Source organism: Sminthopsis crassicaudata, chromosome 1, assembly GCF_048593235.1.
Source record: "Sminthopsis crassicaudata isolate SCR6 chromosome 1, ASM4859323v1, whole genome shotgun sequence".
Taxonomy (NCBI): domain Eukaryota; kingdom Metazoa; phylum Chordata; class Mammalia; order Dasyuromorphia; family Dasyuridae; genus Sminthopsis; species Sminthopsis crassicaudata.
This window is the reverse complement of record NC_133617.1, coordinates 136,486,133-136,513,470: the sequence shown is the minus strand read 5'-3', so window position 1 is coordinate 136,513,470 and position 27,338 is coordinate 136,486,133. Positions and strand designations below refer to the sequence as shown.

The following is a 27,338-nucleotide window of genomic DNA, read 5'->3' as shown; positions in this document are numbered from 1 at the left end:
TTACTACTTCATACATAAAATGGAATACTGCTTACTCTAGAGGGATATTACATTTATTTGTGAGACATAGAGACATGAATAAAGACTGAGAGAGGTAGAAAAGAGAGACAAATAGGGAAGAGAAAGAGGAGAGACAAATGGAGAAAGAGAAGAGAAAGATGAAAGAGACAGAAAGACAGAGACAGACAGACAGAAGCAGAGACACATACACAGAAAAACACAGAGAGACAGACACATGGACATAGAGATTGTGAATTTTTTTCAGGTGGTCAAAATTATTTACATTTAAGACTTCCTTTCTTTTCATATTTCCAGTTTTATTTTTCATGTTTACTGCTTAAACATCTTTGATTTAAGGGGCAAAGAGCCACTCAATTGCTTCTTTCCAGTACATTGCTCCTCTCTGCCCTGAGGTTAAAGGTTCAGTTATTACTTTGTAGATGGAAAATTAGGAGAGAAGCATGAAATGAGTTGAAAGGTACATCAGGCGCTACTGAACAAAAATATAATGAGTGCTCATTTGTTCTTCTTCAATGCTACTCAGTTTAAAGAAGTAGTTTATTTCTTTATTTTGACCAGGAAAACACACACACACACACACACACACACACACACACACACACACACACACACACATATATATATATATATATATATATATATATATATATATATATATATATATATATATATATATATATATTCTGGTTAGATGATGTCTTTTTTATTTGTTTTAAAGTAGATAAAATGATAAAAGAAGTGGAAATTACGTGGATAAAGCATTTTAAAAAATTATCCTAAGAATGTGTAATTGAATGAACATAAGAGTAGAAGTTAGGTCACCTGAATTTGATGTGTGATGATTGGTATGCTATTTACATTCTCTGGGCCTTGGATTTTTCATATGTAAAATGGGGATATTGCTTAAAATCTACATATTTTCGGAATCATCATAAGTTCAAAGGAAAAAATAAATATGAACATTTTGTCATCATATGATAAGCACTCAAGGTTTGGAAATACGTAAAATGCTTATCTAGTCTGAATGTTAGTAATTATTTTCTTTTAGATGAATAGTGATAAAATAAAAATGTTTCAGATTCTTTTCAAACTGGAAGCTGATGGAAATAAGAATAATTTAATAAAAACTACTAATGTAATTGAATTATAGACATATTTTATAGCCTTTGATGATTCTATTAGTACTTAATTTTTAAGTCTGACTCATTCTGAAAACAATGGCTATCATGGATTGCTTTTACTAATTTATCTATTACCCATTTTCCATCTAGTTTTTCTTCAGTTTTGCCTATGGTTCTCCAGTTTTGTCAATGATTTCTTCTATTTAGTTCATCTAAAGGTTAAATTTGAATTTCTTCATATTTCATTTCTAAGGCTCGGCTTTTATTATGCATTTGAAACTTTATATTCAGAAAGTTCATACCCGGATGTTAGGATTACTAAGTGAGAACTGAGGTTGTCTGGATAGTTACAAGGTGAGAACTCAGGTTGACTTGGTAGAAGGAGCAAGCCCATTGGCTGGGGTGGTTCTTCCCAGAAGCCCCTGCATTATGCCACGCCCATTCTCTGGGAGAATAAGAGAGGACTCTCAGAGAAAGAAGAAGACTCTCTGCATTGCATCAGGCCTGACGGGGCTCTCTGCAGGAAGGGAAGTCACTTCTTTGGACAAGAGTTAACAGCAACTGCCTGGAGACAACGGTTCGTTACAGGAAGAAGAATCTGTCGGAGAGATTTGAGTAGTAGACACAGCAGATCTCTTCCCAGAGAGCGATCCAGCAGCTTCTGGAGACGACAGCTCGTTACACCCGAATGTTATTTCTCATTCACTTCTAATTTGTTACTTTATTGAATGTGATTTTAAAATCTATTTCAAGTAAATTAAATTTTTATATCTTATCATTTTTTGGCCAAATTTACACATTCCATTAGAATATTTAAATTTAAATATATATTGTAAGGGGGATAATTATTTTTAAGGTTATAGTAGTGTGTGTTGGTTTTTACTTTTGGTCTTTTAGTTCCAGCGTGTTGTCCTTTTTGGTTTTGTTTTATTGCTTTTTTCTTTAATTTTGCTTACCAGAGCCAAAGCCTTAGTAGAAGAACAACGCCTTTTGTTCCTAGGGTTCAGGTAAAGGCCTTGTCTGCCTGACAGAAACTAAAATTGTGCTTAAAAGTTTATTTATTTGTTAATTTTTGGAAAATGCATTGTAGGAAAATGTTATTGTTTTGGTATGTTGCTTTAACCCATATCATCTACTGAGCAGCTTGTAAAGTTCTGCATGGGGGTTGAAATATTGAATTTAATTTAAAGAGACAACTGGCTACAAGTTTTGTTATTGAGTTTATGATGTATTCTGTATTTAAACTTGGGCTCCAGAAGGATTTAGACTAAAGATTATACCCATAAATGTATCCAAGTTAATATAGTAAAAGAAATGGCTAATTTTGTGCTGTTGATCTTTGACCTTATTACACTAAGGTTGCTGTCTCTTTAAATCATTCATTAGTATTTATATTAGTATAAAATTGCATTTTCCAATTAATAGCTCCCTGAGTAGAAGATTGGCAAATAAATTTGTACTTGAACAAAAATATGAATTGTGATCATATATATTTACATATATATGAGGCATGTATTAAATGTTCAAATAATAAAAATATTATATAATCTTAAAATATATTTTTGTTATAAGTCATTGATAACGTTTATTTTTGGTAACATTTTGGTACACATTATTTGCCTCTTTTCATTAGGAAATGATTAAGTGGTAGATTAACTGAACTGTAGGTTTTACTAATATGTCAGTGCTTATCTTGCTTTGCTGCATGATTTTCTATTTGTTTTGAATACTATATTAAAATATTTTACTTATTAAATAATTTCTTGTTTGTATTAAACTAAACGAATTTACTCCTGTTATGCAGACACTACCTAAAATATTTTAAATGTTATTGTGATTAGGTTATGATGATGATTCTATATAAATTTTTAAAAGTTTATATTAAAAATAACATTCTTGGCTAAAACACCAAGAACAAATAAATTTGTATTCATTAAGATATGTTGATTTATTTTTTAAATCAACAAACTATTTTAATACATTATTTAGAGGCACAGTCTCAAAATTTAAATACAGGTTAAAATAATATAAAGAAAATTATATCATCTTGCTAATGCAAGCTGGATAGCTATTAAAACTTCAATGCAAATATTTAAAAATGCAATTGAAATAAAAAATACACAATTTTAGAAAATTCTGAAGAAATATATATTATTCATGAAATAAAATGTAGTTTCACATAAACTTGATTTATATATTGATTCACATAAATTGATTTTTAAAAATTGATAAGTTGAATTCATTATATGCTAAAATAAAGTTAAAATTTAAAGATCAAACACAATTTCTATTTTAATAAAACTCTAATGGTATTAATGATGTGAATAATTACTATTTTACATAAGAAAATGTGTAGGAAAGTGATATAAATTTAAATTTTTATACATATATTTTATTCACATAAAATCTATTTTATTATGTTGAAATATATGTTAAATTCCTATCTGCTAAAGATTTTAATGAAGGTAAAAGTAACATATTTATAGAAATTCAAGCACGAGTCTCAGCATGCAAAATGTCTTAAAGCTATTAAATTGGCTATTAATAATGAGATGTATTCAGTTTAGCTTTTATTTCTTCAGCTTGGAGGTTCATTTTAAATGTCTTCATGTAGTTTTTGCAGTATTAATGTACTAAATATTCAGTGCAATGGTCAGAGAAATGAAAAGATGGGGCTTTCATATAATCTGAAGTCAATGGAAATGAGGATAGCCATATTTCCCAATATTGCTATATTTAATTTAGAAGATCAAATCACGTCATTAATTGGTTTTGTCAGTATAAGCAGAAACAAAAAATTTCTATAGATTGAAGGATAAAAGCCTATCTCACTCTTTAATCTCATGAAGAAACAGAAGCATCTTTTTGGGTCTTTTTTATGTATTTTATTTGCTTCTAAATATTCATCTATACTACATATGTATATATTTATGATCTACTGTCATAATGCACAAAATTATTTTAAAATTTAACATTCTATCATAGATTTTTTTTTTACTTTGGTCAAGATTTGTTTTACTACATATAATCCAACACAAACGACTACATGAGAAACTAATGCATGATAATGTTTATCTTGTAAAAGCATTATTTTTTAATTATCATAGTCAGCCCCAATTTTCTACATTTTTTGGACCTATATGTAGAGTGAAATTTAGGCTAGAGAGAATAGATGCTAATGAATGACATGTGACATTTCTTCTTGTTCCCTAGGTCATTATCCTTTTCCCCAAATTCTGCTTCCCTCTTAATTTCTGAGATAGGGACCAAAGTAGAGTACAGTTCTGAGTCAAAACCTGGACTTAATTCTTGCTACCACAACTAATGAACCATATTCAAACAGAAGAAGGCTAATGTCATAACTCAATACAAATGGATTCATCACTAAGTAATGAGTTGCTAATTTCTGACCTTGTACTTATGAGATTATGTCAAGGTTCCTCATCTGAAATGAAGTCAACATTCCTGTAGCATTCTAAGTCAGTGACGAATATATTTTTCTACAAAAATGAAATTTATTTCCTGAAGTATTTTAATTTTAAGGTCTGATAGCATAGGAGCATTCATTGCATGAAACTTCTATTTAACCCCACTTTAAATCTTTGAATTGTTTTCTATGTAATAACCCAAAATACTTCTAAAAATTCCTTTTGAACTTTGTCAACAGGTTACCAATGTAGAATACAAAAACATCCTTTTTGTTGCTACTGAATTGAGATGTGGCACCATTTAGATAAATTTTACCCTTGGCACAGTAAAATAATTTTTAAAAGTTATACAAAAACAAGTGTTTAATCAGAAATCTAAGTATATTCTAAATTACTTCTACAAACAAAATTCTAAGTAATTTGCATAGACTTCAAAATAAATTATGCTGTTTGATATATACAAATTGATAATTTTAGCACATTGAAGTTATTATAGCATATCCTTTTATTTTTTCCAACATAACTTGCAAATGGAACAGTATAATTTGAATTCTGTGCTAATCTAAAAATAAGTTGGTAAGGTGACAAGATGAACTTGATAGGTGGGGTTATAAGCATTATGCTATCTTATTAAAAATAAGGACGGATTAATGTTTTTGTTTTGTTTTGTTTTTTTCCTTTTCAGATAAAACTGTGGTATGACAAAGTTGGTCATCAATTGATAGTTACAATTCTGGGAGCAAAGGATCTCCCTTCCAGGGAAGATGGGAGACCACGGAATCCCTATGTCAAAATTTACTTTCTTCCGGATAGAAGGTAGGGGCAAAAGAGAAAAAAATAAAGTATTTTTAAAAACAAGCACAAAAATAAATTTTTTTAAAAAGGTGTTACAAAGGCTGTCTTTTTTGTTTGTTTATATGCAATAAGCTGATTCTATATAGAATATTTATATAACTTGAGAGAGCCAAAAATTAAAATACATTATATATAATTTCATCATTATTATAAACTTTCTCTATGAATATTATCTGTAATGCTTCTATAATTTTGTAGACTAGATGAAGACTAAGGCTGTGATAGGTTAGTAACTTGCTCACTGCCATATAACTACTGCATATTAGAAGTGAGCCTTGAATCAAAGTCTGACTCCCATTGACTAGCACTTTTTCCACCAAGGCATACTTTTTTTTAAGCAATACAAATGTAAACAAATTAATCAAAATGTAATAATTATCTACTCTGTTCAAATCAATTGTGCTAGGCACTAGGGATACAAAAATTACACAATTTCCTGCCCTTAAAAAAATCTTTGAGTGTATAAGAAGAGACAACATGTAAACAATACATACAAAATAGATATATAAACACAGTTGTGTATGTATATAAAAGGCATTAACAGAGGACATAAATGTAATTTCAGGTAGTAAGCCAAACAGAATCATATTCTTTAAGAAAATTTAAAAGTTTTTAGTGAACACTCTGCACTCTTTTCCCACACAAACTCATTTGATTCTTTAACTTGCTCTTAGGTAAATGAATGAAAAAACATTATATTATTCCTATGGCCCAATTAGTAGGCATTACCTCATACCAGGTGATCTTAACTACACATCAATCTTTTTCTTATTTTTTAAAAATATTTTGATAATTGTACTTCAGTATAATTGGTTTGCCTTATAATCCTGTATATTTTATATTTTTAAAAATGTTAGTCTGAGGTGAGGTCCATAAGTTACATCAGGCTGCCAACAAGATTCATACCGAAAATGATTAAGAACCCCTTTATTATGCCATTAGATTACTAAAAAACATTGGTTCTGGGAACAACTTCTTCAGGATGCTACTAATTCTATATTCTCCAGAGTTACTATTAACTCCACATTAAAAAAAACAAAAAAAACAAAAAAACAAAAACAAAAAACTCCACATACTGATTGGCAAATTTTGCAGCTAGATTGTGATTACCTTTTTATTTATCAATATCATATAGGTAAGATTTTAAACCTTAATTTTAAAGGCAAAATGGAGCTAACTCCCTTGAGTCAAAAAGACCTATTATCCTTCTTCTAAAAAATAATGACTATGTCATCCAGAAGAAGTCACAGGTCTGCTCCAATAAAGAAATTTCCCCCCGCTGCTGATTACATATATTTTTGTACTTAAACTTTAAAATTTTAGATAGCCCATGGAATATAGTAATATTTTACCTATTGGAAAAGACTATTATTCTTAAAGCTTTCAGCAGCAAAGTATGTCAAATGATTGAGAAAACAATGAAATGATCTTGAACTGGCTATTACCATGGATTCAATAAATTATATCCTTCCTTTTTGTCTAGTGTTCCAGGCTAAATACATATTATTCAGAGTTATAATTTGCTGAGACTGAATTAACAAGGCAAATGGCCAAAAAAACTTCAAACCCAAAACCTAAACTCAAACCAAAATGCAATCCTCTTCTCATAGATAACAAGTATAAATGTGATCCCTTAATGATATGTAATGCATTAATCAGTGAAACGTTATAGTTCCACCCCACCTTGTCACCCTGTCATATTCTCCATAAAACATATGATAATCTTTAAAATGGGGGAAATAATAGCTGATTCCTTCCAGACTGGTAATGAAGAGCAAACGAGATACTGTCTTTGAAGAGCTTTGCAAACCTTAATGCACTATATAAATGCTAGCTATATTACTGGGTATCATTATTACAGACTATGCTTTACCTAATGGGCTGGAAACTTTTTCTAGGCCTTTTTTACATTTTGGGGGTATCATTGTAGCTATTATTCTTTGATCTTTCTATATATGATGGCTCACCTCCTCTACTTACAAATACCATGCATTTCTGTATTGTCTTCATTTTCCACAGCTTTTACGCCTTCAGATATTGTGGTTCAAAAACATTTTTAATGATTTCATATCACCAAGACAACACTTGTGTTGAATTTTCATCCAAATACCTTCTTAGGAATTATTTTTTCAAAAAGGAACAATATGATTTTTATATGTGTGAAAAAAACAAGAGCTATGTGTTTTTTTCATTCCAGTACTGCCTCTGACTCTATAGGAGCAGATACTTTATTGAGAGAACATGATTAATATTGATCTCAAAAGGTTAAGTATCTACCTTGAATATGTTTCATTTCTTCTTGTGGGACAGTTATATATTCATGAATTTAAATAAATTCTTCCTGAAACTTCTTTTTAAACAGTCAGCTTATAAACAATTTATTTATACTACATATATTAAGCATGTATTTATTTCAAAGACTTTTCCATGAAGATTTGACAGGCATTATTCTGAGGTTTCAGGCAGTCAGGCAACAAGTAGGAGAGGGGAACAGGAAGGTTAAAAGGTGGGGAAGGAGGAAAACAGAAGAAGGAAAGAAAGAAGAAAGGAGAACAAAAAGAAGGAGGAGAAGGAAGGAAAAGAAGAAGGAGGAGGAGGAGAAGGAGAAATAGGAGGAGAAAGAGGAGAAGAATAAAGAAAGAAAAAAAGAAGAGAGACACATACAGAGAAAAACACCCCCCACAGACACACACACACAGACTTTTTTTTTTCCCTGTAGATGATTCAGTAGGAGAGATGATCCAAGGAGGAGTAATGAGTAATTAAAAACTTGCAAAGAAAGAAGGCTAAGGCCCCCAATTAATTACACTTTGAATAGTAGCAGAATTCACTAAAGATAACTCATTTAGAATAATAAAATTACACAACTAGAAAATATCACAGGGATCATCAAGTCTAATTCCCTCCCTTAATGCATGAATTTAGAAGTGAACAGTTGAATAAGATGAGGTGTGAGAATTGTATTTGGAGTTTAGATCCATGGCTTAAAGTATAATGACAGACTTTTAGCTATGGATGGAATCTCCCTAACAAGAGTCATTGTAGTGCCTGTAAGATCAGAAGAACTCTTATCCCAAATCCCATTCTCTTTGATAAGTTTTATACTCAAAGAAACTCAGAACACATAATCTTTACTTCCCAGGCATAGTACTTGGAACGTGTTAACACTTGTTCAAATATATTTTTTTTTTCCGTTTACTCATTGAAGGTCCCAACTTAAATACAGAAGTTATAGGGGCATGTGGAAAGATAATACATTATTATTCACTAATATTAAAACAAAATAAAGAGGCTTTATGGTAGAGTACTGGACAAGTATTTCATAGTCCTATCTTGTGCTACTCACTAGCTATGTGATTTGATGCAAATTACTTAACTTTTCTGCAACAATTCATCTACTTATGAGGGAGTTGGATTAAATGATATTAATGGTCACTTATTGTTATGATCCAGAACTCTGAACTTGAAAGAAAGGATTCTTACAAGGTACTTAATCAGTGGAATTGATAGAGACAATAGCAATCTAATTTAGCATGGTTCAGTATGGTTGATTTAATCCTATAAGGAGAAGGAGATGTTATGGGCCAAAACTTGAAATAAGGTATTAAGTAGAATTGAGGAGAGAGTGGTTAAATCTACTTTAGCATTGATTTAATCCTACAACAAATAATGGTTTCCTAGTGATATAATGATTAGTTTGTACTCATTGTGTAGAATATAAACTAGAAGCCTCAGCCAGGGAGATTCAGTGATTCAAAGACAAGTGCACTAGCTCTCAGAAGTTCAGACAGATTCATTCCATCGCCCACCTTGTGGCTGGAGGCTGAAGCACAAACCTTTGGAGTCAGGGAGATTCAGAAGCCAGAGAAAGCAGGTGGGAGCTCAAGCTCTCAGAACCATGGAGAGAAATAGGCCTCCAGAAAAATTAGCCGAGCCCCAAGTGTAGGAGACAAGACTTTGAAGGAGACAATAAAGGATTGGACTTTAACCCCTGGCTACTCATGTGATGATTACTGAACTGAAACAAAGGCTGCTCCCAGAGACCTCTAGGAAACCGAAACAGAGAACATTACAACTTTTTTTCCAGTTTTAAAGTTCTCTTTAAGTGGTTATATATTATGTATCTGGGTTCTGTTCAGAGCTCTGCTCCTCACTATATGACACGGAACCAAGTCAAAACCTCTTTAGGCTTTAGTTGTCTTATCTGTAAAATGATGGGATTTTCTATGTGGTGCCTCTCTATCTTTAAAAATTCTTTGATTTAGGGCAGCTAGGTGGTGCAGTGGATAGAGCACCAGCCCTGAATTCAGGAAGACCCAAGTTCAAATCTGGTCTCAGACACTAAACACTTCCTACCTGTGTGACCCTGGGCAAGTCACTTAACCCCAGCCTCAAAAAAAAAAAAAAAAAAAAAAATTTCCTTTGTTCAAACTGAGAACAATAGCTTTTTAGGTTATCTAATTTTCTAGTCAGGCCCTAGAATAGGACATAGAACCTTTTAAGTCTTAATTACATTAACCTAGGAAATCAGGAGTAGGGAAATCAGAGTAGGGAACACTAATTATTTGGGGACAACATAAAAAGGAATGCTAACAAGGACAATACTAGGAAAAGGCAATTTCATGGAGGGAAAAGAGCATTGGACCCTGAGAAAACCTGAGTTTTATGCCCATTTGGTCTAATAGCTAGGTTTGTAATCTATGTAAGTCATTATCTTCTATGATCATTTAATTTCTTTTTCCATAGAATAAGAAGCTTGTACTAGGAGCTGTTTAGTCTTTTTCAACTCTATAGTTCTATGCCTGGAAGAACAGTAAAACAATTTGTCTACTTCACAGCTTTGCTTGAGGCCCACCACTGTCACAGAACTGGGCTGTATGGGTCATTTATTTGACATAGTATGTATGACATTTATTTTAATGCAATATGATATGAACTCCATCATGGCAGTAGATTATGGATAATATCTTTACTTTGTATTTCACCAAATGCAGAAGCCACTGAAGATTCATAAGCATGGAATGACATGGACAGACTTTTAGGAAACTAATACAATAGTCAATGTGAGAGGAAATGAATATCTGAACTAAAATAGTTGCTAGGGAAACAAGGGGAGAGATTCAAGAGATAAATAAAATAAACAGGGCCAGGAAACTTAATGAATAAGTAGATAAGGGAGAGAAAAATAAAGAATGACCCTGAGATTGTGAACCTTGATTGTTTTGAAGAATGGTGGTACCCTCAATAGAAGAGAAGTTTGTAGAAGGGGTGAGTTTTGATAGGAAAATTAGAAGCTAAAAATCTTGATTAACTCTGATTAAACTGTATCTGATCCAGACCTGTGATTGTATTGGGGTAAGAAACTATTTTTTTCTTATGCATCATGTGGTAACAGAGATTTTACGGATTCTGAAAGGTTAAATAATTTGCTCAGGGTCACATGGACAATATGTATCTTTAGCTAGAACTAAATTCAGGTCTTCCCAAGTAAGAGAACAGCTCAGTATTCAGATACTAGACTGTTTCTCCTTGAATAAATTACTCTAGATTTAGAATCACCTGTAACTAACCAGGCTGACATGACATAATTGAATTTATGAAGAGAGGAAATTATTAATGTAGAAAGGCAGTAAAATCATGGAAAGAGTAGTGGTTCTAAAGTCAGAGGACCTAGCAAATAGCGACTCCCAACTTTGTGACTTTGGGTAAGTATTTTTAAAAAGTAAAATAGGGAAGTTATATCATCTCTAAAGATCTTTCAACTCTAACATCCTATAATCTTTTGATCCTTGAGGACTTGAGAGGGTTTACCAAAGGATTTGCACCAAACGTTTATAAAGGTGAAACATTGACCTTTCCTTATTCTCACAGCATGTCTCTCCTATTCTGGCTGCATTTGACCAATTTTGATGCCAAGGTTTGCCATTCCACTGTAGATCAAGATCCTCAAATATCTCACATCTAATCAGTAGCATCTTTTACCATTCCTAATTTACTAATGATCTATAGCTTGGGATAACCCTCCCTGTTTGTTTTATTTACCTCTGGTTCTGTTCTCTATATTGTATATACACATAGTTGTTTGCATGTTATCTCCACCATTAAGAAGATTAAGAACAGGAGTTGTTTTGACCTTTACAGGTTTAGCTTTTAGCTGACACATACTAAATGCTTGATAAATGCTTGCTGACAGGTAACTCCTTCACTGGAGAGCTGAGAGAATTAATCATCCTAGTAGCTCCAAATATAATTTGTAATACAGCTTCATGCTATACCGTTCCTTATATCATGTATGTTATTTTTATTTATTGAGACTATGAGGCTTCTAAAGTATTCATTATTTTAGATGAAACATCCTAGTAATTTCAAATTAAGTAGCATGTTTGCAAAAAAATTTTTTTTATTCAAATTTTCAGAGCATAAAATGTTTAATGAAAATAGTCTAGGACATTAATACACTTTTTACTCTGTGACAAATCAAAAAAATTATATTCAGAATTTCATATTCTACTTAATATTTATTAAATAATTATTAAGTTAAATTATTAAAATTCTTTTAATACTGGTTAATTCAGATGTTCTAAAGTTTAGATGACATTGCCTTTGTTTATAGACAATCATATATAGCTATGTAGCACAATTTAAACTTTTGTAAAAGCTAACAAATCTTTTATTATCCTTTGTAGTGATAAAAATAAACGAAGAACTAAAACAGTAAAGAAAACATTGGAACCCAAATGGAATCAAACGTTCATTTACTCTCCAGTTCATCGGAGAGAATTTCGAGAAAGAATGTTGGAGATTACTCTTTGGGATCAAGCTCGAGTTCGAGAGGAAGAAAGTGAATTTTTAGGAGAGGTATGTGGAATTATTTATAAACTTAAACTATTGGTAACTTGTTAAATAATGTTAGTTTTTTAAATGCCAGTAAAAGAATTTCAAAAACTTTTAAGTAATTGAGCAAAAGTACATTATTTTTATAAGAAAAATGCTCTGAGAGTTTTCTCCTACTTTTTATATTTTTTTTATCAAAGCCAATAAAAAATCAGAGGTAAATACTGTGTTTTTAATTTGCTTCCTTAAGCTGTTACAAAAATTAAAGTATTGTTGGGTAAATATTGGTTTATATTTAAATCCCATTTTATGTCATCTTATTTCATTTTTGTAAATTTTATTTTATTTATTTCTTTATTTATTTCATATCACTTTTGGCCTCATGAGGTCTTTTGCATACCTTGATTTTTCAGAGTAAAAGGATTCTTGGGAATAAACAGTCAAATTAAATCCTAATAGCAGAGATTTCAGAAAAGTAGAGTGACCACTTTTTGGAATAAGATAGAAAATCAGTTTATACTGTTTCATAGCCATGTTATATATCAAAAGATGATCTCCTTGATTAAGTAAAATTAGGTTAATTAACTAGAATTCATTTCCATGACTTCTCTGATGCTTTGAATATAATTCTGTTACCTAACTAGAAATGTTCTTATTTGGTACTTCAGGTATCATGTAGAAATTCTTAATTTTTTTTATTCCTTTCTGAGAGTACTTTCAGAGAGAAGTCCCCAGAAGAATCAGACCTCAAAGTAATCATTTATTTAGTGTCCTATAAATTAAATTGTGTTTTCTTGTAAGTTGAGGAAATCATAGAGCTGATTAATAATTGTATCTGTTGCTTTCCCTTATCATATATCAAACTCAGTGCAAATTCCTAATGATCTGTTTGTAAAAATCTCTAATATTTATCTATTTTAGGAATTTAACCAACTTATTAGTCAGAGGTTAAGAATTTATTAATACAAGTTTACATGTACAGGGTTTTTGTCACATTGCAAATCATGTAGAATAGAAATTGTCTTATTTATTTTTGTGTTTCCCTCAGTGTCTTGTATATAGAAATATGCAATAAATGTTCACTGAATTAATGAGTGACTAATAGAATTTTTCTGATTCTAAAAAGAAGTACTTTGTTTATTCCCAATATTTTCTTAGTTGCAGACATTAGTTACTTGATGGATATTAAAGAGCTGAGGGAGTAGCTTCGATGATTCTTGCCACTCTCTGGGTCATTTCAAGTCACATTTCAGACCTTTTTAGGGCCTCAAGAAGAATAAGAAGGATTTTCCAATGAATAATTACAAAGTAATCAGCTGTAATTATCAATGTGAGACAAACAGTTCATTTCCCATCTACCTTTCACCTCACGCTTTATTTAAAATTCAAAAGAAATCTTTTTCTCCTCTTTTCTGTTCTATTTTTTTACTTATCATTTTTAAATAAAGCTTCATTCATTATAATTGTTATTAGATTTTAATTGGCTGCAGAATTCTCACACCATTAGTTAATGTTGAATCCTATAAACTTTTCTAGTAAGCTAAATAGAAAATGAAAACTGAAATTCTTATTTACTTAGAGCAGATAAAGATGTTTTAGATTTCTCCCTAATTTGTCGACATGTATGAAAAATCTCTTTAAAATTTTTACTTTTAAATTACTATAATACTTTTAAACTTATTCCAAAAGATGTGACCATGTAAGAAAATTTGTTTGCTCTTTCTGCTTGCTTTTGTAACAACCACCATGCCTGTTACTTCTATAGATTCTAATTGAATTAGAGACAGCATTATTAGATGATGAGCCTCATTGGTATAAACTTCAGACACATGATGTTTCTTCATTGCCACTTCCTCACCCGTCTCCATATTTGCCACGCCGACAGCCACATGGGGAGAGCCCAACGCGAAGATTGCAAAGTAGGTTTCAGTATTTCTTATTTCTTATTGGAATATTTCTCATTTTTGACTCTATAAAATTATAAGTTGTTGTATATCTTGTGGTTATTTTATAGATTTATAATGTTCTATTCAAGGCTACTAAAAGCTGTTTTGAATTGTATAAAAACAAAGTTATATTGCGTGTGTAAAATTCATGGAATAATTTTTATAAAGGTTGTTGCATTTTCTTCAAATCTATAACTCCAGATGAAGAAAATTTGATATATTTTAACTTTAGCATATAAAGTCTTAAATACAGTAATTAGTTAAACTATACAGTGACATTTTGTTTGGAAAAAAAAAACAATTATCCAAATAAATATGCCCTTGTTTCCTTAATTTTGTATTTCTCTTATAGAAATATTTATTATTTTTGCTTTGTTCCCTTGATATAACCCTCAAAAAGTGACTATAAGTATCCTGGTATTTTTCAAAGATTATTTCCAATTCAGAGAATGTTGTTTTATCTGTAACAAATAATTCTATCACTTACTTTAAGCAATAAACTTCCTCTAACAGCATTTAGAACAGGTATCCCTCTTAACTCTGAAGTTACAAGACTTTTCTTAATGAAGGTATTGTAATTCTGTTACCATATTGTGATTGTTTCTGGACTAGGCCTAATTGAAGCTGATCACATCTTAGTATTACAGCATATTTTCTATTATATGTGTTTAGAGACTTGATTTTGAAACTTCTGGAGAATTTAATCCTAATTCATAATAGAATGATTTATTTGCAAATTATAAAGACTGTTTATTAATTTACCAGGGGAGATATACTTGCCATGATAACTATTACTTTTAATTTCCAGGAAATACTTCCTTCTAAGTGGGTAGGGTAAGATGAGGAAAATAAATTATGACTAAACATGTTGCTTGATAATGGAATCAGAGTAGATGAAATTTGGTAATGTTGAGAAGAAATTAATAAAGTTCTGCCACAATAAAGACTACAAAATTAATCCTTCTCCATGAATATTCATATTCACCAAACTCAGTATCTTTGTCTCTCTCTTTCTTTCACAGTATTCCCCAGATTGTCTCTTTCTAATATCCCCAAAGACAATTCAACCTCCTGTTTACATTTGCCAGTACAACATGCCCTTATGGTATGTTTACAATTTTTGAAATTACCATTTATTTTACTTTAATTATTTTTAGGTGATAACTTTCTGGCACTTTAATTTTATCAGCAAATGATTTCCAAATCATGTTGTTCAATAGGTCTTCATCATGGGTCTTCAAATTAGAGTAATACTGCTACTGAGCCTGTATTTTGGAACTATGATTTTACCCTTGAATCCTATATTCACTTCTCTGAAGGACAGAAATTTAAACCATATGTGTAATTGTTAAAAGTATTCTCATGGCATTTCTGAAACCAATAGGAAAATGGTTGTTGAGAATATAAGTAAACAATAAGGGCTAAGAAATATATGTTAGAGCTGTTTACAATAAACTTTTTTCCCTCATGACACTTTTTCACCTTACATTTTTTTTTTACCCCAGGTATATAAAATAGATAAATCAAGCATTTACTGATAATAAATTATAATTTCACAACTCTTACTTTCAGTTAAGAGTCCCAATATGGAGTCATGAACCACATTTTAAGAAGTTAGGCTATATACAATACTCATTATTGACAAGAAGACCACTTCTTAAATACTATATTCTTGATAGAAGGCAATTACATATGCATACATCCTGAAAACGATGAAATTACATCATTTAAAATTATCTTTATTAAATAAGAGTTCGGTTGAGAATAAAGAAAGAAATCATCATCATTCAGTAATTAATAAGTATTCATAATGGAAAATTAGCTTATGTTATATAGTTCTAGTAATCCAAGATTAAGTCATCTAAAGATATAAACTCTGTTTTCCTACATGAAGGCTAATACTCTAATAGTTTTAGAGATTATATGAACCTGAGTATTAAGATAAGTCAATGACATTAATGAAAATTACCTTTTTCCAACATACATATTTAAATTTTTTAAAGAATTCAAATTGATTTTTGCAAACATTATAAAAATTTTGGAAATTCATTTCTAAAAGATTCGTTGGTTTTATAATTATTAACTTCAGCATAAAAGCCTCTTTTTAGTGAGATAAAAAGTCATCTTGGAAATATTTATAATCTTTGAAAAGGTTGTCCAAAGAGGCATTAATATTAAAAAGTAAGAATGTGTAAGAGACTGTTGCCTTTTCTAAGTAAAAGAAATGTTTCATATAATAATATAATTGCATTGGTATTCATATATTCTAAATATCAGGACATAAACAATTAGTTTATGGACAAGTTAGAATTTTAATGCATATGGAGGTTTTCTATAGCTTACTTTTATATTTTTTTTAAAGATGTGAATGCTCATTGCCCACAGAAGGAATAATTGTAGTGCTGCTGATGAATATGAGCAATATCACTAGAGCTTTTTATGAGTAAGCTGGCTGATAACATTTAAAAAAAATATGCACCAAGACTGAAATTTTGCTTTGAAATTATTAAAATGTCTGATTCTTGAAGTGGTATTAATTTTTCAACTTATCCAGTTTTCTAATTTACTAATTCATTAATAAGGGTGATTCATGATAGTGAATTCACTAAATGTGCAAGATACTGTGAAACACATCAGCTCCTTGAAAATCTGGAACTTGTGTTGAGAAATTTCTTATGCTTTTTAACTTTTAAAATTTAAATATAAAAATTTAACATTTTAACAAAATATCTACTTTTTATAATAAAATTTCTGCTTTACACATTTAATTTTTTTTATTATTCTTTACTCTTAAAGCAGTATTCAAGTCATTGATATTGTAATTTAATTCCTTTCTCTGTGTCAAGGTAACTGGATTAACGTTTGACTTATTACATATTTGATTATTACTTAGTGTTTTTTGAAAGTAATAGCCATCTTTATAACCACTTCACTTCTTCCAGTATGCATAACATTGTCCAGCTTAAAGTCTTCAAAAGAAAAAATGTATTACATTAGGAACAGAGAAATGATGCTGTTGGTTCAGTACTGTGGGCAGACAGATGAAAACATAAAATGGTTTAGTCTTTATTAATTGGATGAACTTTTTCTTATCCCTTATTTTTAATGTTATTAGTCTAAAACAGAGGTGTCAGACACACTGATGCAGGTACTCCTGACTGTTTACAAATTAGATGAAAATGTGTTTGGGAAATATTAAAATAAATAAAATGACAATGAAATATAGATAAGTGATTTTTGAGTGAATATATGACCCTTAGACTATATTATGAATGGTTTAGTAGTTAAACACCAATGGTATATAAGAGATTTTATTTTTGGTGGCATCTATGTAATTATTTAATATTTTGCGATTTTCTTAGTTACTCTGTAAAAAACTATCGATCAGAGATATCTGGGGGAAAAAACTAGGGGGAGCCATGATGGCCAAGAAACTGCTCAAACTTTCCCAGTTTCTATTGAAAAAACAACTTGACACCAAGCCTTTGAACAGTCTTAAATGACAGAGCCTACAAAGGGAAGAGAGAGAATGAAACATTGTTCCAGCTCTAGACAGGTTGGAAGGACTTTTAAAAGGTCAGTCTCACTGAGTGCAGCCCAAATGAAGTAGTATATCTGAAAGCCTGCGAGAGTATCTTAAGAACTGCCAATCAACAACTGAGACCTGTAGTCCTAGATCAGTAGAACAGTAGCAGGGAAGACCAGTGGGGCAGTCTCCAGTCTCAGTGAAGAAGGCAAATTCCCAGTCTGGGAAACCAAACAACAGGTAGGACAAAACCAAATCTCAAAGCTACACAAAAAGCTTGGAAAAGTACTCTGTGTCCCAGAAGCAGAGCTCACCTTCAAAAATCATGAAATAGGAAGAAAAGAAAAAGAAAGAAAATGAGCAAGAAACAAAAAAAGAACCTTGACTATGAAAAGTTACTGTGGTGACAGGGAAGATCAAAATACCAACTTAGAGGAGGACAAAATTCCTACATGAAAAATTTCAAAGTACAATATGAATTGATATCAAGCACAAAGAACCTTCTTGAAAGAGCTTACAGAGGATTTCAAACATCAAATAAAAAAGGTATAAGAGAATTGTTAAAGTGAATAAGAGATATGCAAGAGAGAGTCAACAACTTGGAAAAGGAAAGCAATTCTTTAAAACATACAACTGGCCAAATGCAAAAAAACAAACAAACAAACAAAACAAAAATCTACTGAAGAAAATAATACCTTTAAAAGTAGAATTAGTCAAAACTAACTGAAGAATAATCATACATTAAAAAGTAGAACTGGGCAAATGAAAGCTACTGAGTATGAGAAATCAAGAATCACTCAAACAAAAAAGAATGAAAGAAAATAGAAGAAAATGTAAAATACCTTATTGGAAAAACAACTGACCTGGAAAATAGATCCAGGAGAGAAAATTTAAAACTTATTGGACTACCTGAAATCCACTACCAAAACACATGGTCCTGGACAGCATTCTTCAAGAAATCATCAAAAAACAAGCAAACAAACAAACTACAACTGTAAAGGGGTTAAAACTCTGAGCAGATGCACTTAACCTAGATAACCTAGCACTTAATGCTAATTACCAATTGGACAATTCTATATTAACATGTTTGAAGGATAACCCTACTTGACTCTGTGCTGGCTTGATCTTTGGGTGTGGACAGGGAAGTGAGGAGAGATCAGAGGGTGGAATAGGAGAAGCAGTCTCATTCTTTGGCGGTGGAGAGAGAGGAAGGAAGTATGGAAATTCCTATCTAATCCCCTGACAGCGACCCCAGAAGACCAAGAATAAAGAATTTTGCTTATCTTGACTCTGGCTGATTCTAAGATATCCAGGGTCTCAACATACAACTATAACCAGAGGGAAAAATAGTCATTGAAAGAACCATTGATCACCTCCTGAAAGTCATCCCATAAGGAAAACTACAAGAAATATTGTAGCAAAATTCTGGAACTATAAGGTCAAGGAGAAAATACTATAAGCTACTGGAAAGAAACAATTCAAGTATGTAGGAGACACAGTGAAGACTACCCAGGATGGGGTAACTTATATTATAATGTATTAGAGGGCCCAGAATGCCATCTTCTAGAGGGCGAAGGATCTTGGATTACAACCAAGAATCACCTACTCAGCTGGACTGAGCAGAATCTTTCAGACGGGACTTTCAGTCATTTCTATTGAAAAGACCAGAACTAAACCAAATTTTTAATCTTCAAATATAAGACTCAAGCAAAGCACAAAAAAGTAAACAGGATGAAAACAATAACAACATATTATTTTTAAGGGTTAAACTGTTTATATCCCTACATGGGAAGATCTTATTTGTAATACTTGAGAACTGTATTGTTTATTAGGGTAGTTGGAAGGGGTATATATAGAGAATGTGGGTATAAGTTGACTTTGATATGATGATATTTAAAAAAAAAGACATTGAGGGGTAGAAAAAGGATTACATTGGGAGAAGAGGGAAAGGGAGGTAAAATGGGGGTAAATTAGATAACATGAAGAGGCACAAACATTCTATTATAATAGAAGAAAAGAAAGGAAGAGGATTTACATTGTCTGAAGATTAATATCATATTTGGTTCAAAGAGAAAATAATATAGTCAGGTGGGAATAGAAATTGATCTTACCCTTTAATGAAGTAGGAGGAGAAAGGGGGGGAAAAGGGAGAAGCTGAATAGAAAGGAAGGTGGAAACAGTAGGACAAAAGGGTTAAGAAAAGAGAGAGGTGGGGTGATAGAAAGGAGGGCAGATTGAAAGTGCAGGAATGATCTGAAACAAAACATTGGTGAGGAAGGATAGGATAGAGAGAGGGAAAAAAGGGTATATTCAGAGGAGAAAATAACATGGAAGGAAATACACAAACATACAGCTAGTCATCATAACTCTGAGTATGAATGGGTTGAATTCTTCCATAAAATGGAAGTACATAGCAGAATGGATTAAAAACCAGAATCCTACATGTTGCTTACAATAAATACATTTAAAACAGAGAGGTACACACATAGTAAGGATAAAAGACTAGAGCAAGATATATTATGTTTAGACTGAAGGAAAAAAAAAGTAGGGATAGAACTTCTGATTTCAGACAACACAAAACAAAATCAAAAATAGATCTAATAAAAAGAGATAAGGAAGTTCCCTCTTTTTAAAAATTACCCTAGACAATGAAGTAATATCAATACTAAACACATATGCATCAGGTGATAAAGCATCTAAATTCTTAGAGAAGTTAAAATTAGTTACAAGAAGATATAGACAGCAAAACTTCTAGTAGGGGATTTTCCCCTCTCAGAATTAAATAAATCTAACCCCCAAATTAAGAAGAAAGAAATTTAAATTAATTGAATCTTATAAAATTTAGATGATTATATGCTAGGAAGTACCTTGGGTTAAGTCTTGACTTTCCCTTTGATAGAAGGGTTTTTTTGAGGGCAAAAGCAACAAAATGCTTTTAATCAATTACAATAATAAATAGCATTGATTTAGTGCTTTCAGATTTACAAAGAACTTTTAAAATATTATCTATTGATCCTCATAATAACTCTGTGAAGTAGACATTATTATTTTCTGCATTTTATAGCTGAAAGTATGAAAGGATACATTTCTTGCCCAGCATCATACAGCTATATTAAATGTCTGAGTAAATGTTTTAACTTGGGTTTTCCTGACTCCTGGCTGGTACTATTTACATAATGCTACCATGTTGGTCATAGGCATCTTAGTGCAACTAAGTTAATTAACTAATCTCACTGCCTAGTTATCCCTTAGTGGAGTGGTTCCTTTTTTGTAACTTCTTTGTTGTTGGGTTGTTTTTTTTTTTTTTCAAACTATGACTTAAGAGCAGGTTCAGCAAGGGTTATGAAAGACTAAACGAAGATAAGGATTCTTCCAGTAGCAACTTTCTTTGCTTAACACCTTTCTCATTGCAGTTGCCAAAAGGTAGTACTAGATATGACAACCTGGCATCTACTTATATAGAGCAAATCCAAAGAAACAAAAGAACATTAGAATGAGAATTCTGAAGTACATCTACCCCAAGTAAGCTTCCTTCAGAACCAGGGACTTTTTGCTGAGGAAAAAATAGGTATGGTTTCTACTTGCCTGCTAGGGTCCTTGACTACAGGGACACTATAGACCCAGACCCAGACTCCTCACAATTAGTGGATGCACATAAAGAAATCCAGGCTGGTATTAAAGCAGGAAATGCCAGAATCTGATTGAGTCAAATTTTAGTATGTGAGCCCAAACTCTTCATAGACTTTCAATAAGCAAAGATAAATCTAGGACAAAAAATCCTCTATGGTCATAGGGCAATAATATATTGACAGCACTGCCAAAATGTCATGGCAACAGATCATACCTTTCCCCCCCCCCCCCCCTGAGGCTGGGGTTAAGTGACTTGCCCAGGGTCACTAAGCTAGGAAGTGTTAAATGTCTGAGATCAGATTTGAACTCATGTCCTCCTGAATTCAAGGCTGGTGCTCTATCCACTTCACCACATAGCTTCCACCATCATACTGTTTTAATTTGGAAATCAATGCAGCTGAAAGTACAATGGAAAGAGAAATGGGCCAGAAGTCAGGAAAACTAAGTTCCAATCTGGTCTCAGAGACTTGGTAACTGGGTGACCCTGGGCAAGTAACTTAACTCTGTTTACTCCAGTTTCCTCAACTGTAAAATGATATGGAGAAGGAAATGACAAAGCACTCTATTTTTTTGCCAATAAAATTCCAAATGGGGTTATGGAGAGTCAGGCTAAAATGGACAGCCAGCAAGTTAAGTGACATCAACAAAAGTCTTATTTATTGCTTAATTTTAGGGTGGAGTGGTTCAGGATCTTGGTTTCATTTTTATAGGGAAGTTCTAGTGAGGAAATTTCCTCTACCAATAAAGATCAGCACTTACTTTGAATTTGATCATCTTAGAAAGTTTCTGAGCAATTAATGAGGAGCCTCTGAAGGTTTTTCTTTTTGGGTTCCATATTTTAAGGAACTTAAGGTTAAAAACCTTATGTAAGGAATATTGGTGAATAATGAACAGGATGAATTTGGAAAGCAAAGATTGGAGGCAGAAGACCTGTTAACTTAGGTGAGGAAAGATCAGGACATAAATCTATTGTGGTTTCAAGAGAAGGTGACTTGATAAGACATAGGAGTTTATTAGATTTGTGGGTTTGGGAGGATGTCACAGATGGTCCCAAAGTTATAAAGTTTTGTTATTTGGAGAATGGTGCAGGCATCAAAAGAAATAAATGGGAGGGGGAAACTTTTTGGAAAAGATGAAGAATTTAGTTTAGACACTTTGAGTGTGAGATACCAGCATATCATGTGGGTACTGGATCCCTAGGGGGCACATATTTCATATTCATATGCATAGAATTGATAATTGAAGCTTTGAGAATAGATGAAATCCTCAAGGAAGATAGCATAAATTTATAGGGTACTCAGTGAGCACAGTTATATGACTTCTTCCAAGGATGTATAGTATCACATGGGTAAAAGTAAAGACACAGATGATGGAAATAGTCAGATACCATAGTACAAAGAATCATGGGATTAAAGAAGAGAAGATAGTAGGAGTTGAGTAAATCTGGGAACTAACTGGGAAGTAAGTATATTTTAGTCAATACTAGTATATGTAAGTTAAAGTTCTATAATATGAGGGAAGAAGTATAGTTGAATGGATACTGATTTAAAAATGGATCCTGAGAAAGAAAGATGACTGCCCTATAGTTTAATAGAATTAACCTCAAAGATTAGTTGATCAATTTTCCTAGAGTGGCCCTCAAAAAAGGAGAAATTGCTTAGTGATAATAGGCAAGTAATAAGCATTTATCAAGTAATTTCTATGTTCTACAACCTGGTTGGAGAGAGAGATTCGAGAAGTAGTAATAAGGAACAAGTAGAGTTCCAACTCTACCATTGAAATTGGAGTATGAGAGATAGTACTACTAGTACTGGAAAGGATGGTCTGTGATGGAGTGTCACAAATGAACCAAGTGAGAGTACCTTATAAAACACAATATTAGTTTCCAGTTTATAAATTTGTTCAATAATTTGAGACCAAATGTGGAGAAGATTATAAAGGATATTGAAATGAACAAAACCTGACTGAAATTAATTTTAAAACAACATACATTATTATTATTGAATTTAAAAAGAATTAGCAAAATAATTTATTTTAATGGAAAATGCTTTAATTGCCATTGTTTTAAATTAACTGTTAATAAAATAAAAATGCTTTGATTTTGTGAAATAGTACATGTGATTAAATTCAATTCATTATTTAAAAATAACTTATTTATAAAACCTTAAATCAAGATTAATATTTTAGGAGGATATACTCATTGGGACCATAAAACTCATAATTATTATGAGTTTTATAAAACTCATATTTAAGAAAGTCTCATATGTAAATGTTTGAATCTTCAAAATTATTGGGTTATTTTATTTTACAGTGTTTGGAAATTAAATGATATTTCCATTTAAGGGATTAATTTATTCCTAACTTTTGCTACTTCCTAATTTTCTATTTTTATACAATCACAGTGTCAAATTAAATTATTGAGAGTACAAACTCACATTTGTGGCTATAATTATAGACAGTGGAAGAAAGTGTTGGGATTTGAAGTCAGATCAACAGCGTTTAAACTATGGCTCTGAAACTATCTATGTATCCTTGAGTTCCTTAATAATTGATAGCATATATAGTGCTTTTAGGTTTGCAAAATATCTTTTAAATATTTTTTCAAATGTCACATGTTTAACATACACTGGATCACTTGCTGATTGGGGTAGGAAGTAAACAAATGAAGGGGGAAAATTAAAACACAGATTTTGTAGGGATAAATGTTGGAAATTATCTATGTATATATTTTGAAAATAAAAAAGCTTTAACTAAAAAAATATTCTTTTATTTTATCTTTATAACAATCCTGGAAGGCAGATGATATTATTATCATCATTTTATAGAGTCATTTTATATGAATCAGACAGATTAAATGGTTTGTTAACAGTCACATAGAGAGTAAGACTTTGAATCTGTATTGTAACTCAGGTCTTTCTGATTCCCAGGTACAATGAACTAACCATGGTGTCACCTAGGTATAAAATGAGAAGGGTATGTTTGACTAATTTAAATGGAAATCCCTTCAAGCTACAAATCTTGATAATTTGATAGTAACTTTTAAAAAAAGAAATGCTTGTGGCAGCTAAATGGTACAGTGGATAGCATCAGGCCCTGAAGACAGGAAGACCTTAGTTCAAACTTGACCTCAGACACTTAACACTTCCTAGCAGTGTGACCCTAGGAAGTCACTTAACCCTAATTGCCTCAGCAAAAAACAAACAAACAAAACAAACAACAACAACAACAACAAACAAACATAAAAGAAATGCTCAATTTTTCTTATGTATTATTAGAGTAGACTTTAAAATATGGACTAATTATTCTACGTCCTTTGAGTCATAAGTAGCGTTTAAGGTTCTATACTATAAAACTCTACAAAATGATCCTGAAGTAAATACCATTGAAAGTATCTTCAAAAAACGGGCTTAGTGTTCAGATTCCCCTAGACAGAATAGATCTTGGAGAGAAATCTTCAGATATAAGGACATTTCAAGGGACAGGGAGGAGAGAAAACCATGGGAAACTTCTACTTTAATATGCAACAAAGACCATGGAATACTAGTAATTTTCAGGACCTTCAACCTAGGGACATACAAGATTGATATTAAGGAGGACCTCTAAGGACTTGACTAAGATAAAGTTAGTAGAATATGAAGAAGGAAATAGTGGAAGGATATCATCTTATACCTTACTATTTAATCTAATTATTCTTGTTAAATAGTTGTTCAGTTCAAATGTTTCTACCCATTGAAGGATTATAGGCACTAAGAGGACCTTCTAAATTTTAGTTTGTCCTTTGCCAAAAGTCCAGTTACCTTATCCTAGTTATTGTCTTTGAGCTAGCATAGAATAGATACCTTATAAATACTGCTAAATAAATAAATACCTTCTATGGAAAATATTATTCAGTAGATATAGTTTTAATAGAGTATTCAAAGTGATATCTTTGAAATAGGTGATGTAGTATTTTTGGGACTATGCATAGATGGAATTTATTTAATAAAAGATAGTTTTCAAAAGCTATTTAGGGGCCTATAAAGGTCAGTTCTTTTCAATTAGTACTTTTGAGTAGAAATAGTCACAGTGGTTGTGTATAAATAATTTCAGCCTATTTAACCACCTAGTTTCTTCAAGATGTGAAATAGACACAAAAGAACATTTTTTCAAATTGTACTTTGAATTCATAAATGTCTCTAAAGTGTTCTTTAAAAAAGATTTTATAAACATTGAAGTTTTATTACTAGGTAGCATTATGGGGTCTTTTACATGTAGATGTCCTGATATACTTCAGAACAATATTATGAAACTGGTGGTTTGTTATTAATATTTATTTTTGAAGGACTGCAGTCAACTGGTAAGTCATTTTCATTTTCTACCATTCTTTGATCTAAATTTTGGGCATGTTACATTGGCATGTTTTTATTTTATGTTGCTTATCAGGATATAAATAATACATTTTATTATACATGGATCAGCTATTAAATCCTTTAATAAAAAGGAATTTAACATGATACAGGGATGTCTAAAGGTTATCTTACTCTATTGAAATACTGAGAAGTAATATTAAGAAAATCCATTAAATACTGTTTTGATTTATAAAATGCTATCCTGTTTTTAAAGGTCTATCCATATTTGTAATTAGGGAAATTCATATCTAAACTCATCCCTGTCCTTATTTTGGTGAAATCAACTTGTGATAACACTTGATAACAGAATCTCAAAGTTTATTAGATAAATATTTATATTGAAAACCAGAATTGGCCAAATATAATGACATTTTATTTTATTAAAATGAAGACACTATTTTTAAATAATGATAAATCCTAGATATAATTTATAATTTAAATTTGTTAATTGTCCTAATGTGTTTAATATTTTTTCTTAAAAATATGATTCCCCACTAATTACCTTCTCTAAAGAAACTAGAAACAATTTATTTTTGTTACTGATGGCTATAACCCTAATTAATTGATAGAATGATTTCATTTGCATATGCAAAAAAGCTAAAGAAATTATTTCTGCATCTAAATAAAAATAAATATTATCATTCAGAAATAAAATTTATAAATTCTTTCAAAATTTAAATTTGATAATTTAAGATTTAATTAAATAATGAATTCTTAAAAGGAAAATTATCATGTGAATATCTTTATCATTTTGGTTTCTGATTATAGTGTTGGCTAAGGGATACTTCTGGTTAATTCTTTCTAGCCACATTGGATAATACAGTACAATAATATCTTTGGAATAAAAGGTAATTCACTAATTGCAGTGCCTAATTTGCAGCTAGGCAGTCTATAAATGCTCATGGTATTGAGTTAGTTAACTAATATTTTACTTTTTTAAGACATGTGACTGATATTTATATAGTAAAAACTCATTAAATTGTGCCCCATTGACTTATAATTAATAATAAATTTACATAATATATGTGATTCTTATTGAATAAACATGTGTACTAATATATTCTATTGGAAAATGTCAAGGCTTAAAGCTACACGAGATAGAACAAAGTCTAAAATCAATTACTTTCTCCAAGGATTCAAGAAATTAAGGATTCCTTCAATTTCTCTATTCATGTCAGAGTATATAACATGATATGTTAGTGTCATTAATAATATGGCCCTATTATTAATTTAAAATATTTAATTTACCTTATTTAACTTATTTGAAAGTAGTAAAATTTTCTTAAATATATCTTTCAGTCGAAAATATAGGTGGCAAGTCTTACTATAGTTATTTTTTTTTAATTGGTGTTTTGCTGTATTTAAAAATGAATATGGTAAACTGCATTCCCAATTACTAAGCAGAACTAGTTTCTCAACATCCCTGTTGCATGTAGAGATTTCATGTATTTTTCCTGACATCACTTCATTTTAATATTTGTTTTCCAGATAAAGGCTTTTATTCATATAATTCAGGTAAATTTATAGCATGCCCCATATGTTGACTGTATACATACATATATATGCACAGTTTAATTTGGCATTGCTGT

At 31.2% G+C, this 27,338-nt stretch overlaps 1 protein-coding gene across 47 annotated transcripts in view; it reads left to right on the top strand.

The window, feature by feature from the left end:
- RIMS2 (regulating synaptic membrane exocytosis 2) overlaps positions 1–27,338 on the top strand; it is a 780,681-nt gene that overhangs the window by 422,271 nt on the left and 331,072 nt on the right. For 26 of the 47 annotated variants that reach the window (XM_074267248.1, XM_074267268.1, XM_074267279.1 and 23 more), the window contains 4 exons: positions 2,102–2,149; positions 5,256–5,386; positions 12,112–12,283; positions 14,025–14,178. In XM_074267248.1, coding sequence (XP_074123349.1) covers positions 2,102–2,149; positions 5,256–5,386; positions 12,112–12,283; positions 14,025–14,178 — 505 coding nt within the window. The remainder of the gene's footprint in view (positions 1–2,101; positions 2,150–5,255; positions 5,387–12,111; positions 12,284–14,024; positions 14,179–27,338) is intronic. The other 21 variants (XM_074267264.1, XM_074267300.1, XM_074267336.1 and 18 more) reach the window with 1 other exon arrangement.